General features: G+C 36.8%; 1 protein-coding gene across 3 annotated transcripts; it reads right to left on the bottom strand.

Annotated features, from left to right (window-relative positions):
• Positions 1 to 351: 351 nt before the first annotated feature.
• DECR1 (2,4-dienoyl-CoA reductase 1) lies at positions 352 to 15,283 on the bottom strand. Of its 3 annotated transcripts, XM_083869541.1 has the most exons (11): positions 15,195 to 15,283; positions 14,341 to 14,480; positions 10,981 to 11,183; positions 9,978 to 10,035; positions 9,743 to 9,829; positions 7,620 to 7,767; positions 4,382 to 4,481; positions 3,010 to 3,082; positions 1,009 to 1,155; positions 648 to 710; positions 352 to 554 (listed from the first exon to the last, which is right to left on the bottom strand). In XM_083869541.1, exons 2-11 carry the CDS (start codon positions 14,416 to 14,418, stop codon positions 495 to 497), a joined length of 1,017 nt encoding a protein of 338 aa, XP_083725667.1. In that variant the 5' UTR covers positions 14,419 to 14,480; positions 15,195 to 15,283; the 3' UTR covers positions 352 to 494. The 3 variants fall into 3 exon arrangements, with proteins under 3 accessions (XP_083725667.1, XP_083725666.1, XP_083725668.1); XM_083869540.1 differs by lacking the exon at positions 15,195 to 15,283 and having other exon boundaries at positions 14,341 to 14,603; XM_083869542.1 differs by lacking the exons at positions 14,341 to 14,480; positions 15,195 to 15,283 and adding an exon at positions 13,617 to 13,906.
• Between the last annotated feature and the right edge of the window lie 246 nt (positions 15,284 to 15,529).

Raw genomic sequence — 15,529 nt, 5'->3', positions numbered from 1 at the left:
GAGGAATTACATCCTTTCTCAGTGTATGCAGTCCTGCTAATAATTTGCAAGTTTAAAACTTCTTATTGAAGTGTGAAGATTAGCACTTAATATTTTGTTTCTCTTTTCAGATTAATGATTACATTCAGTTATGATAGCACTGAAATGCTATTGGTATTACAATATTAAGAGACACTTGCATATATGTGAGGGAAAAAAAATTCTCAGAAAAATAAAATAAAAAAAAAGGCTAATTGTAGACCATGATATGACTACGTAAGACAACCTAAAGAACAACAAAATTTTAGTGACCAACTGTTCTTCACTATTGCAACAGAATAGATTTTAGATTGGAAAAATATACAAACCATATTCCAAATGCAACAATTTCAAAATATTTTATTGAAATTAGCATAAAAAAGATTTTGAAGGCTATTTCTCAATTGGTTATTTCTAAATATTAATGAAAAAGTAGTGGTTCATTTCCAAGAATCTCCACCATGAAGTTATGTACTTTAGGAGCCTTTTGTTTTTCTGATCATTGCTTCCATCATATCCCACTGCTCTTTGGTAACCTAACAAAAGAAAAGAGAATGGTATTGGAATTTCATATAATAATTACACATCAAAGTGTGTGAATGTAAAATAGCAAGCAAGGAAATTAATACCCTCTTCAAGTCATTGAATTCTCCTGCCATAGAAACATATTCTCCACCATCCATTCTGATAACCTAGAAAAAGCACAGTGTATTTAGTAATAGTGGGATTTCTGTAGCATTCCCTTGTTATAAAGTTAATGATTTGGGTGAGAAAAGCCCATACTCAAAATAATGCAATTCAATCACTTTTGTAAGTTCTTTTTAAAGGTGCTAACAACCATGCACTACACTTAAAAGATGGATAATACTTATAAAGAATCTTAAAGTAAGATGTTTGGTTTCATTTCTGAAACCAGGGCTTTAAAAAAGTATCAGCAATACTCACACCATGATCAGGTTAATTGTACAAACAAGGTCAACTAAAACTCACTGCTCCATTAACCCAGCTTGCATAGTCACTGCAGAAATAGGCAGCAAGATTTGCAATTTCTTCTATAGTTCCCAGACGACCACAGGGAATCCTCTCAATCATCTTCTTCTCAAATGCGCCTGTTGGGTCGAGGCGGCTAAAAGCACCCTGAGAATTAAAAGAAACATTTAAAAAAAGTTATAACTACATCAGAAAATAAAAGCCAACACAGATTTGACTGCACACATACAATATGGAAATTAGTATTTGTGAGTAAGCTGTCTACACCCTCACTGTCAGTAGCACAAAAAAGAAGGAAGTAGAAAAGAAAAAGCAATTTATCCCTGTTGCATTGATATGCATCTACTGATGAGAAGTTGGAATTTAACACATTTGGGATAGTCACCCACCATCTATCTGTGAAAAACAAAAGGGTTTTTTCCTCAAACACCCTTGATAAGCATTTGAGGAAATTATACATGACAGAGTACATGACATGGAAAAGAAAAAACCCATCAAATTCAGTTAAATTGCAGCAACTGCTAAAGCTAAAGGAAGTCACCGGAAGCTTTAGTACTTGAATAGTTTAAAATGGGATGGGAAATAAAAGGGATTTTTCTTCCCTCCTCCTCCACAAGGAAATAACCTCCTCACTCAAAATCAGAAATGTATCAGTAACATTTATACTGAATTACTGGAGTTATGATTTAAAGCACACTAATTCACATAATCATGGCTGTAAGCATGCCATTTAAGTCTTCTATTGCCATGTTTTTAATTGCCAGTTTATAAGCCTAACAGTGTTGTGCTTGCATGCCTCGTTCTTTTCCCACCATGACTTAAAACAGTATGTTTTAAAGCCATGGATGTTGCCCCTACGGCAGAAAACCTTGATTTTGCAATATGCTGTCTGCCTTTTTATGCTTTCAGGGAAATTTCAAGTTGGAATCATGCACCAAATGTAACATTTTATTAAGAACACACATTATCTCAAGCAGTTTATACACTATTATTTCAAAAAAGGAACATTAACTAGAGGTAGCACTATAGACATTTAAATCTCTTAACTTGCCAAATGTTTTTCTTCTACTCTAACTTAAAAATACATAAGGCTTGGAGAACTTTTGGTCTGATCCTCCAATGGTTATTTCAACACTCTTACAATCCTGCTAATTCTGTCACTTATTTTTCTTTCTAGTGAAAAGAGCCAAAATTAATTTTTCCAGTGTAGCATCTAAAACTAACAAAAGGGGAAAAGGAAAGAATAGTAAACAAACAAACAAAAAAGTAAGAAAGAAACAACTCTGCACCCCTATTCCCAAAACAACAGCAAAATCAACTGTGAGATATTTACAGGAAGAAGTAATACCATTATTAGTTGTTAGTGCTCATAATCATATTAATTTGATCCAATGGGAAATGGATCCTCCTTTCTCTTCTTGCAGGACTGCTTTCTTTATTCTTCCGGTTCCAGCTGCTCTGGATTACTTCTTTCAAACCCTCCAGTCCTCCTTCTCACTCACTTCAAAGCTTCTCATTTCCATGCCAACTTAGTCTTTCTCTTTCTAGTTTTGAGATTTTCAACAAAACTAGTGAGATTCTGTTCCCATATACTTAAAAGAGATTCTAAGATTTTGGAACTGATCACATGTTTTGTTTAAAAATCAGGGGTTTAGGCAGAAACAGGAACTTTACTCCAACAAGTGTTAGAATTCACTTCACTTGACATGCTAAGTACACAGAAATAAGAATCAGCTTTAAGTACTTTGATTTATCAATTCTTTGAAACACTAAAAAAATTTATATCAAGTGTAGTAGAGGGGACAGTGACAGGTCTCAGAAGTTCAAGAAATTCTATTTTACAAAAAGACTAAGAGGGAAATGTCTTCAATATTCCAGCACAGTCTTGACTATCAAGGAAATCATATTAGAATTTACAGCTACAGAAAGGTTAGACTGTTGTAAAGTTAAGACTGTACTACAATGCATATCCAAGGCTGTGTTTCACTTCATGCCATGTACCTTTGTTTTTATTGGACCTGGTTGAATCACATTGAATCTCATGCCATATCTACCCCATTCAGCTGCGAGAGACCTAAAAATTCATTAACATAATGCATCAGCATTTTAAACACAATATTGTAATCCTATTCAGACAAAAATAAATTAAAATTTAATCAAATGTATAAATACTAGAACACTCCTGAAACAGACAATTTCTACTTAAAGTAGAAAATTTAACATAGTAAATTTCTACAACTTCTACATTATGCTTAACAAAATAATTTCAGAGACGCAGGAAAAAATCTCATTCACCAACAGATGAATATTGATTTAACAGAGGAATTATGATCCTAGGTAAAGCAGTGTAAAGGAGCAATTCTTTCTTCCTTGCAAATGGTGTTGGCACTTGAATTCCTTAACAAACAACTGCTAGGCCATCATCTTTCTGTGGCAATTTAGACTACCCCACAAGCATACATTTCTAACATTTGCAACAGAGCTCTCACATTATATGTTTTGAAATAACACAAAACAGAGGTTACATTCTAAAACAGGACCAAAACAGAATAGTTTTGCTTTATGACATTCTCTCTGCATGATGAGTACTTTGGATCTACTATGGTGAATGAATTAGCTGAGTCATGAAGTCTCTGAAAAGTACACATTTCTCTTACAGCTCTATAGAGCAGAAATCAAGACCATCACTCAGTCCCTCATTTTTTTTCCAGATGAAGAATTCTAGTTACTGAAAGGCTGCCAATCTATTAAATCCTTTCTGCTGAAGTGCAGAGGAAGATCTATGTGCTATGAAGAACTAGTCTGAAATCAAAAATGAGATAAATCCTTTTGCTTGCTGAGCACCATGGATACTTCAACATGATACTGTTCTGAACTAAGCAGAACTGCAGACCTTAATTTTAAATAGTGACTGGAAACAAATTTGTTGATGAATCTAAACAGAGCTGAAGCCAGAGTACACTGCACCCAATTAATAGGCATGTATTTTCCTCAGACAGAAGAATGTGGGAAGTGCTATAGATCTCAAACAGTTCCTCTAATGGCTGTCTTTAGGTGCTGGTTCACCTATGAGAATGCAAGAGAATCTGATTATCAAAACTCTGTGAAACAAACTTTGGAACTTGCAAATGCCAAAATAAGTAGTTCTACTTGTCCTTATCTTGGTGTTGTGAAAAAAAACAGTAGTAGCAAATATTTCCCTCTATAAGAAGCTGTCAGCATACTGTTTTCTTGCCAGGATATTGGAGCCTGGATTGAACTCTTGTGATACAGTGAAATAGGGGCACTATGCTAATGAGCTCCACTTTTATAAACCAATTACCCCATCTTAAGGATATGAAAATCAAAGCACACATTTTGCTGTATTACTCACTTGCTCATTGCTTCTACACCAGCTTTGGCAGAGGCACTTGGCAACACAAATCCTGAACCACTCTCTGCATAAATTGTTGTAATAGCCAGGAATGCTGCTCCTAGAAGGTGCAAAAACATTTAAAAAACAACCAACACCAGACAAGCCAAACAACCCTGAAGATTAAACTCTTAAGTTCAGGTAAAAGCAAGCTAAATGGTACAGAAGTTTTTTACTCGAGTGTTAGGGATACCTTTTCATTCTGGGCAGTGAAAAGGCATTTTAAAAATATAGTCTTTGAAACTTTTTTTTCAAGCCTTTTTATTTCAGTTCCCTCTTTTGCATGAGTGTTAAGAGTTGTTCCAGTTAAGTGCAAATAGCTACTGATTAGGGTCTGAAGGTCTAAGCCCTCAGACTTCTACTGATAATGAACTTAATGCACAAATTAGTTGAACTGGAGTGAAGGCCTAAGATCTTAGTGTTTTTTCAGACTGCCCTACTCTAGTTGTCGCTAATCAAATATTTTGTCCTAAATTCATCAATTACTGAGTGGGAGAAAATGAAACATAAAAACCCCAAACAATGAAAAAATCAGCATTAAGAGTTAGGTTTGGCATAATCTCAAATTAACAGTTGAAAGCTTGAGTTAAAGTTTATGAAGAAATATAAAGAAATTTTCAGAAGCTTTCTCGGCAGCAGAGCCAATTAGAGAGTGAATCTGCATAACTTTTCCTACTATTATCACAACAAACTCCATTACAAAAGAACTGCTTTCTTTAATATGCTATATTTTATAACAGATATAGCAAATAACATTCTGGATTAAAATGGAAATTGCACCTGCTTATTTAATTTTTTTATAGAATCCTGCAAATTATGTCTGACCAATGACTGGCATGAGCTTAGTGTAGCTGGGAAATGAAGGACAAGGGATGACAGTTCACTGCTTATGTCACAGTAACTAAAATAACTGTTCTACTTACTATATTTTAAAAATAATTTCATTAGAATAGCTACCCAGGGAGTGTTTCTAAAACAATATACAGTACTGATAGATTGCATGTAAGTAGAGACTCACGTAGGAAATTACAGTAATACTGACCCAAGAGAAACTAAAGAGAACCATAAACAAGCACTAATTGAAATGCCAACCGATATCCAGAAACCATGGGCCCTGTTTATAAAAAAGGAGTCTTCACTGAAAGACTTTGAAAGGGAAAATCTACACAGGCAAAAAACCATAGAACCTCTTTGAAGTTATCTAGAGATCATTTTGTAGAATTAAACCAGATTTTTTTTTTTTTTAATTCAGATTAAATAGAGGCAATTTAGGTCAACCTAACACAGAAACTGACCGATTTACAGTTCTGATACTTAAGGAACACTTCAACTCATACACAACTTTTATTTCTAAAGCCTATATTCATAAAAAGGACAATAACTGATCAATTAACTCCTCTCACTTTGTAAAAATAAGTAACACACTAGCAGATTACAAATTCCTTTTAAATACCAGCACCAACTTGCAGTCTGATAGCAGAGAACTTTTATTATTTACTACATTAGACTTAATATAGGTCACACTGCAGACATAAAGGACGTCCCAGTGTTCTGGGACAGTCAGATTTGTAGCATCCTCACAGACTGATCTTAAATATTTGCAGTTGGTAGCACCACTTTAGAAACTAAGGTCTCTGCTCAAACTAAAAAAAACAAGCAAGTAAAAAGAAAATGAAGGTGAGATGACAAACAGGAACACATGACTTACTTGTCATGCAAAAACATGTCTTAAAGAAAGCCTTAAACAAGAAGTCTTATTTACAGAAGGACTCCCCTAGAAAGAAGACATGCAAGTAATAGCAAAAGAAATTCACATGTTTTGGAAGCTTAGAAGCGAAAGAAACAGAGACAACATGAAGGTGAATGATGTCTGGATTTTACCAAATTGGAGGACAGAAGTAAGGAAAGCAGCTTTTTATTCAACAGCAGGAAAAACAAAAGCATGTTTGAATTTGTATTTCACATGGGCACACTACATGCACCTGGAAGATCATAAGGCACCCTATTTCAATGGTCTGCCACAATGATGGAGCAAGTCATAGCTGGGGATGGGTTTTTCATACGGGAAAATCAGCATTGAATGGTGGGAATTAATATTTCATGTGCTGCTAAAATATAGAGGGGGCATACTTGTACACTAACAAAAACTGTTACATTGTTACAAAAACTGGCCAATTGAAACAACATTAAGTTCATATTGTTATAATTCAATAGTATAAGCTCGTGGAGTACTTTTAGAGAGGATTTTGAAGAAAGTCAGCAAATTCAGAGGTTAAAGACATACAGTGTAAACACAAAAGCAGTATTTCAACATAGTGGCTCTACCTAGAAAACAGGATTCAGAAGTGAGGGCACATGGAAAATCATAATCATATCTCATTGCTTTTAAATGAATTTGACATTATATTACTCTGATCCCATAAAATAAACTCATTGTTTTTCAATTTATAACTGGAATGTAAAATGAAAGCATTTCTTTGTAAATAATCTATGATATAATATAGAAGGGCATACATCACCTTTCAAGACAATAACCTGTTTAAATAAATCTTTGGCTAAACAGTGTATTAAAAGAACTGTCATATTTTTAAGGTGAAGTTGTGATATTGAATTAAACTTCTAGGTAGTCCAGAATTAAGAATTAAACCTGGGAAAATAAAATCTAATACTTATTTCAATTTCAAAATTCTTTTTCAAATTATCTTAAAGGTGATATTACTAGTGCTATTAGTCATACAGCACAGCTGTAAATTTTATTTTACTGAAGGAGGAAGATTCAAAGGGATATCCTAACTTCTTACTCATTTAAAGAAATATCTCATGCTCAGTTCAATGAAATTAACATACATAAGGGAAAATTCAGAAGAAGTAACAGCTTTTTTTTTTTTAACACAAAGCTTGATTTTTTTAATTTAAAAAATATTTTACAACTAGAACTCTGCAATTAGATTTTTATATTTGGCCTCAGTTGGTTACTGGGTCCAACTGTAAGGCCTGATAGTACCAATGAAGTAGTTGTTAGCCAGATCTACTGTGTTAAGTACAGCTTTCACTGAAAAAGTTTCTTTCTAGAATGTTAAAAATTGTCTTTCTCTTCTCACATGATTGTATTTCTCTCCTCATATGAACTTTCAAAACTGGCTATAATAATAGTAAGGCAAGGAAAGCAAGTAATAACATGTCACAATGCTTAAGATACCTTTTTGTACTTTAATGAGCTCTTTTCCAATTTCCAGAGTTACAAAAGCAGTACCATTAAGTACAATATCAGTTATTGTTTTCCAGGCATTAGCAGAAAGTCGTTCAGAAGGGGAAATAAAATTTCCAGCTGCATTGTTTATCACAACCTGAAACACATAAAGGATAAGAGTTAACTACAAATAACCCTTCCTGCGAAAAAAGTAAAGAATTTGCAAGGAACTTTTCAGCTTTTTTTATGTTACAGTGTACTGCAAACAACTACTACAAAACTTTTGTTAAACAGATGTACATCTGTCCCTTCCTATGAACAATCATCACCCAGAGGATACTTTCACTTCAGGGGACTAAGCATCACATTAGCAATATTTAAACTAAAAATTACGTAGCCAGATCTAGAGTATTTAATAATATAATGTGCTAAAGCAATAAAATGATGTACTGTTAATGGAATGGCACCTTGATTCATGTAGGTTTGCACATAAGACAAACTCTTTGTCCTGAAGAACTTCAAGGCTAAATTCTAATGAAGATATTAGAATTTTCAATAACAAAACAGAGCATAGTACATACTACATGAATATAAAACTAATAACATACAACAGTCATAAATTATGCATATGGACAGCAAATTCAATTTAAAGGCCCTCCTGAAATTTGAAGGAAAAAAAAAACCACCTTGAGATACTGAGGAGGTTACTCAAATCACTGAATAAATACAGGAAAGACACAATAATAAAACTAGTGAACTATGATCTTTGAAGTATGCAGGACTGCCAAAATAAGCCATAACAAAAGAATAATTGCTTTCTAATTGGGAGTAACACCCTTGGGAATGGAATGAACAAAACAAAGCTGGAAGGACTTTCAAGTGACTGCCATCAACTTCTGTCTTTGAGCTCTCACCTCACACACGGTGTGGGCAGTGAGTGATACCCAGGACTCATAAACCGACATCTCATGTCTGCAACTAAGAGAAAAACTGGACAAAATTAACTGAATATTCAATTTACTCTGCAGTCTACCTTAAACACACAAAACATGTGAAATTAAAGAGAAGGTAAATGCTTGTAAAGAACAAGTCATGGGAAGCATTTATTCAGAAAGTTATGGTCCTCTAAAAATGTACTATACAGGAAAAAATCTATTCCATCTCTGCACACATGTAAAACCTGAAGATCATGATTTTGACTTTGGCCAAAAATCTGTGTTAACTAATAGTCAAAATAATATCCTGACAATCTTGTCTACCAATCAGGACAGTGAGTTGCCTTATTTCTAGCACTGTTATAGCATACAGCTATACAGCACACAATTTCTCTACTTCTTACAATATTCAAAATTCAGTAGCTTCTCTACCACATCTATAGGAAGCTCCTTGTGGGTGCAAATTGTCTGCAACACACATAAAACAGTTTTAAATTTCCAGTAAACAGTTTTAAATCTGACTGTCCTTTACAATGATGCTACATCATCACACCTGCTATCAGCTAGCAGAATCCAAGTTGTTATCTCACAATCAAATCAGAATTTGTTGATTATTATCCTTCAGACTCCACTACATCACCCTCCTCGCAATCTAATGTAAAGAGTTCTGCTGCTTTGTGCCGAACTATTAAAAACAGATGCTTGGTTTGACTGAAGACCTTTTTCTTCATTTTATGAGAACTTAATCTTCAAATTGGAATCTTCTTTGTGCGTATGAATAAGCTAAGCAAGGACCAAAGAAGACATTAGTGGTTACTTCCATTTCTAATTTGTGAGGCATTGTCTTAAAATGCAATTCAGTAAACACCTTTTCAGGAAGATTTAAGGGCAATATTCCATTTCCTTAATTCAATGAATCCCTCCAGAACTGTCCCATTATTTGAAACAAGATGCTAGTCCTCAGAGTAAGGGTAAAAATGTTTTGTCTACTTGGCCACTAAATATTTTAAGAACCACAGGAAGAGAGTAACTGGTCTAACTGTGAATGTTAGCTTTACCTTGAAGCACTGCCATTGTTCTGTCCCGTGTCTTTTTAGATTCCATCAACTTTCTATCTTAGTAACTTCCTTCATACCTACTATGCAAAGTATTTTCAAAAATGAAGAATGAGTTCTTTCCTTTCCCTAGAAGACTTACATCAGGATGTCCTGCCACTTGGATTGTTTCAGCAACAGCATTTTTAACTGAAACTGGATCTCTCACATCACATTGGATGGCATGAACCTAAAGAATAACGGAAAGGCAGTTGTAAGACTTAAAAGCTGTATCAATGTTAAGTTAAACAAGTCTACACAAGCATACAAATGCAAAAAAAATCCAATAAAATCTAGAGTATAATATGTAACATATTCATAATTCTGCAAAAATGTACCTTATTCCCTGTTTTAGAAGAAATTTCCTCTGCTGTTCCTTTCAAAACATCCAGCTTCCTAAAAATAAATATTAACATCCCTTAGTCAGAATGCAATTACTTTTTTTTTTTTCTGGGCAAATATGAACTAAAACTTGAAATATGTGTGTGCACATGCAAGTTGCTGATTTTAATGAAAACTGAGCTTTAGGATTAAGACTATGTTTAACCACTAACTTTCTGAAAAAAAAAAAAAAAACCAACCAAAAAACTTTAAAGAATTTATAGTTAGTGCTACTATATAGCAACTCAGAAGTGACAATGGTAAGAGACTGTAAAGTTAATCAACAGGTGGTAAGCCAGAAAAAAAACACATGACCATAACAAATGTAGTTTTAGCTACTACTCTACTAGTAATAATAAGAGACATATATATTCACGTTTAAAACCAAATAATTAAATTACTGTCAGGATGAATGCCACAACACTTCTGTTTATTTTGATTTAAAACGAGATTGTTTTCCTAGACTTCACTGAAGTGCTTCTAGACTACTATACTCTATACTACTAGAGCATGTAAGAGAACTGTAAAAATCATCATTAAAGGAAAATCAGGGCTCTTGTTAAAACTCAGGAGAGGAATGGATTTAATTCTTTATTGCAATTTAAATCTGCATCAAGAACATCTGTAATAACATTTATTACTGTTCAATACAGCCCACTGCAAATTTTTGTTCTCTTTAAGGTTTTAGTTGAATTTACGCCTACTATTTGAGGTTGTTTATTTCGCTGCTACATTTCATGAAAATGTGCTTAGTTTATTTCTTCCTACTGATTTTTAGAACATTAAACATTTGTAGATAAATCTGCAAGTTTCTAGAATCAGCAACATGACATTGTAATTTAAAAGTGTACTGCAACAGAAGAAATAGAATCATTTTTTTCTGGTTTGTAAGGAAGAAAACAGATCTATTCAACTGTCAGTATGAAATGAAAGTTCTAAAACATCTTCAATAATATTTACCGGCTTGCTATAACACACTTGGCACCTAAACTGGACAAAGCTGTTGTCATCCCTTTGCCAAGACCAGTACCTCCACCAGTTATAAAGGCCACTTTCCCTTGGAAGGTATTTGGTGGTAACATCACTTTTTGAAGAGGTGAGAAGAAGGCAGCTTGTGGTGCACTGTTGTCTTGATGCAGCACATTTGGCCCACGGCTGAAAAACTGAAAGAAAAAAACCCAGAGAAGTTAAGTTTTTTTCTCCTTTCTGTGTGCAAGATTTTTATGCAAGATCAGATTTTCCTATGGCAGTGCAGGTAACCATCACAACTCCCTTAGTGTAAGTAAATACGTATGAATATAAGAATGACTAAATTGTACTATAGCAACACACATGGGCCTTTACTTAAATGCTATTCCTAGACTAGGAAAGCACCTGAGCTATTTTTATACATTCTACTGCAACTAGAGAACTACTGAAAAATACTTAAGTCATGCTTCTTGCTACTTCATGCATTTTTTGTATCTATCACTTTTACTAAAGCATGTGGCAAACCATTAACAATTAAGTACAGAAGGACTTGGGCTTCAGGTTGATATATGCACTGTAATTTATGCATAAACAAATCCATGTGATTTTAGGTTACATATGTATGTATTTGCAAATTTAAAATCTTCAGTAATAGATTCACTATTTTGATCCTTTACTACTGCATCCAATCAAACCTTCTTTACTGGAGAACAGACAAAATCAAACTTCACAAGACCTGCCCTAATGGCCACTGGAGCTGCTAAGGAAAGCAATGCCATTTCTCAGACAAAACTGGGCAGGGTTGGGTTATCAGCATCACACTCTGTCCCAGCAGAAATACCATCTACAGTAAATTAGCCTCACAAGGATTGGTCCCTGCAAAAAGACAAATGGTTGAAACATATTTAAAAACAGACAGGAAAAAGGAAGAAAATTCAGTATTATATCTAGAAAACTATGCTAGTAAGAAAATATCCCACTAATGTAAAGGGAAATTCGTGATGTCACCAAGGAAGTTGTATCTAAGTATTGAATTAAATGCCTTGGAACAGCATCATTGCTGTAATAATTCAGAGAATCCCTTACTATTTAAAATACAAAAGTTACCTTAAGCTGAAGCTGCAAATGCTTCCAAGTACGACAAAACTAGATTTACTTTATTTTTGATAGGTAAAACAATTAGTAGACTTTAAGTTATTCTTATTTTCTCTGGTTTTACTTTGTACTTAGGCCTTTAATGTGTTTATTTGAATACAAAAAAAAAATCTAATATAAATTTGTAAAATAAGACTGAATGGTTACTCTTGTATGATCCTGTTAATAAAACCATGCAATTGTTCATTAGACTGACATGATGAAAGGTAGCTTTAAAATAGTAAAAAAAATTACAACTTATTGTTCTGTTTACTAATTCACATTTTGAACACTAAAAATAAGAGACAATATATTTAGTGGTAGGAGATTACTCTGTTTCCCACAGTTACATCAGAGGTTTCACAGAGCTTGAAGCTGGCCTGCAGAAGTGTGCACATGAATCTTTTTGTGTGGTAATACATACATTAGCATAAGTAACTCAGGTGAAAGCAGGCAGAACAATCATGGAATTACACAGACAATTTAATGCAACTTAAAGCACAGTGCTAATGACACCAGGGTCATGGGCTCCATCCCTGTATGGGACATTCACTTAGGAGCTGGACTTGATCCTTGTGGGTCCCTCCTAGTTCAGAATGTTCTGTGAAAAACTAAAATTGAATAGAATGGAAGAGCTGAAGCCACTATACAGGACAAAATTCAGAAAGCAAAGCTTGAACTAAAGCTAGAACTACCACATCTGTAAAACACTATTGTTTTTTAATTCTCCCACTGAAAATAAGATTTGCATACTTCCACGGAGTATCAGAATACTATTAAGCCTCCAGGAAGGGAAACGTGAGTGCTCTCTTCTGGGACTTCTTTAGTAGTCCCCTACTCATCTCTATTCAGGAAAAAAGATCCCTCTGGGGAATTTCAGCTCACAGCAGAGACTGCAAATCATGACAGCACTGGAGCTCCCCCTTCCTTCAATATAGGGAGATAACTCCTGTGAGTACTGAGACTCCCTGATCAGGTGTTAGTGACAGACATAGCCCAGTCCTCCTACTCTCCATGTGAAAAACACTGCAAGCAGCTTCCCCTCTGCTCGAAGGGAAGATTAGGACATGCCACAGCAGAGGAAAGCAGAAGGCTGCACCAAGATTAATAAAGTATGGTAATGATAGCCAGCCATAAAGTTGGTATAATTGAGCAATCTTTTAGTCAGATTGCTATTGTCTCCTTGCTGGCTTGCACAAGAGGCTTCTATGACAGCATCCGTGCAATTTAATCATTCCACTGCTTAAGGCAGAGGTTTTAAATTAAACCTCAGGTGTAAACAGAGATATAAAGAAGCCAGTAAACAGCTTTAAAAAAACCCCAAACATCAAACAACAAACATACAAATCACTGACAAACCCAAAAACAACCCTCACCTAGGGGATGGAAGTGAACTGTGAAATTACTGCAGAAAGCCATCTCAGAATGACAGAAAGAAAAAGGTCATCACCGGTAAAAAGCACCATGCTCACAGAAAACTCACTTGAAATTACCTCCAGCAACATCCACACAGTCACAGAATCACAGAATGCTTTGGATTGGGAAGGACCTTAAAGATCATCCAGTTCCAACCTTCCTGCAGGGACAACCTTCCCTGGGCAGGGACAACTTCCACTATAACAGGTTGCCCGGAGATCCCTCCAGCCTGGCCTTGAACACCTCCACAGACGGGGCATCCACAGCTTTTCTGGGCAACACGTCCATATATCTACCCTAAGGCATCCTCTTTCAATCTGAATCCATTCCCCCTCGTCCTGTCACTACGTGCCCTTGTAAAAAGTTCCCCTCCATATTTCTCTTAGGCTCCCTTCAGGTACTGGAAGGCTGCCATGAGTTAACTCGGTCATAAGTCACTGCCCGGACAGCAGCATTCCAGCGCTTTACCTCCATGGCGCTGCACGGCTCTGCTATCCCGGCCAAAGGGCGCCGGGCCATTCCAGGGGAACACGGGAGGCCGCACGCCGGGGAGCTCAGCCCGCAGCCTGCGAGGGCTCGGCGGTGACAGGCTCGGGAGCCCAGGAGAACCGGGCCGTGCTCCTTTCCCGGCTGATTTTCCCAACCCCGGCAGCCAGAACGGCAGAGCCCCGCCGTGCCCTCCCTCTGACGGGACAACGGCGCCGGGGAGAGCCTGGGCGGTGGGGCAGGAGGCGGCGGAACTCCTCTGCGGGGCCACCCACCCACCCTCCCTCTCCCCCGGCGGCCCCGGGAGCGCCTTACCCGCCCGGCTCCGGCTCCGGCTCCGGACACGCCGCGGGGGCCGCCCCGCCACAGCCGCGCCGCCACTGCCGCCGCCATCTTGCCCCGCCGCGTCTGCGCCTGCGCCTAAGGAACCGGCAGCGCCGCCCCTGCCCCGGGTGCTACAAAACACACAATGTGTAAAAATTTTCTTAAGAAAGGGCGTTCTTTGATGTTTGATCTTTGTATACTTTCAAGCCTGATCAACAAGAAGGGAGCAAACAAGCGCGAAGCGATGTCCGGGTGAAAGATAAATGATTTATCGGTGGAATTGCCTGGTTGAGGCTAAGGGCTTGGCAGGTTTTCCTGATCTCAGGCCTGGCTGGTGATTAACAAAACTTGCAAAAAAGGGATGTATCACTGACAGTGGACACTAAGGATGCAGAATTTACGGGATACAAGGGCATTTGGCAATATCCCCAAGATAGGGAAAAAATAATAAAGGCAACTCAGCAACTTTGCTCAAGTCAGCTTTTATTGGGTAAAAGGTATTTCTTCTGACCCAGAAGAAGAGAAAGACTGAGCATGTGAACTAAACAGCTGAGAAGCGAGAGAATCATTAACCGATAGAAGATAGAATATTAATTAATAAAAGAACTAGATAACTGATAGCCATTGAACATGAACGCCCTTGCTTGCTAATATGTTTGAATACTGAAAAGTTTTGGTAGTCCTTGTGCCAGCTTTGGCACAAGGATTTGTCACTGTCGTGGTTTGAAAGCAAAATGAGTGAGAGGCTCCACGTCAGAGATACAATTTAATAAAAAGAAAGGTAAAAGGTAAAAATAAAATAAATGCAATAACACAAAGGATCACTGACAGAGTCAGAATACAACCTGAGCAGGATGATGGAAGCAGTCCAGATGAGGTGCTCTTCCTGAAGCAGTGATCCTGTAGAAAGGTCTGATAGCTCTGCTCCTCTGGGAATCCAGTAGGTAAGGGCTGCTTGTACTGCCCCAAATCCCTGATTATATCCAGGTGAGAATGCTTGGCTCCTCCCCCTGGGTGGAGCATCTCCCAATGGGATGATGAGTTGTGAAGTGGGTCCTTGATGGCCCATTAAACAGAGATAACTCCTGGAGGGAGTTACCTGTGAGTCATGGGCAAGACATTGATGGGCCATTAGCAGAAGACAGCCCAACACTAGAGCACTGCCTCACTTGGTTTCAAC

Source organism: Zosterops lateralis (genome assembly GCF_965231275.1).
Source record: "Zosterops lateralis genome assembly, chromosome: 1".
Classification (NCBI taxonomy): domain Eukaryota; kingdom Metazoa; phylum Chordata; class Aves; order Passeriformes; family Zosteropidae; genus Zosterops; species Zosterops lateralis.
The sequence above is the reverse complement of the archived record's forward strand: the minus strand, read 5'-3'. Positions and strand labels throughout refer to the sequence as shown.

Coding starts and splice junctions, on each gene's coding strand:
- DECR1 (XM_083869541.1), bottom strand. CDS start 14,418: ATGGCGGCGGCAGTGGCGGCGCGGCTGTGGCGGGGCGGCCCCCGCGGC. Junction 10,036..10,980: donor AAGTGTGTTATAGCAAGCCG/GTAAATATTATT, acceptor ATTTATTTTTAG/GAAGCTGGATGTTTTGAAAG. Junction 3,083..4,381: donor GGTGTAGAAGCAATGAGCAA/GTGAGTAATACA, acceptor ATGAATTTTTAG/GTCTCTCGCAGCTGAATGGG.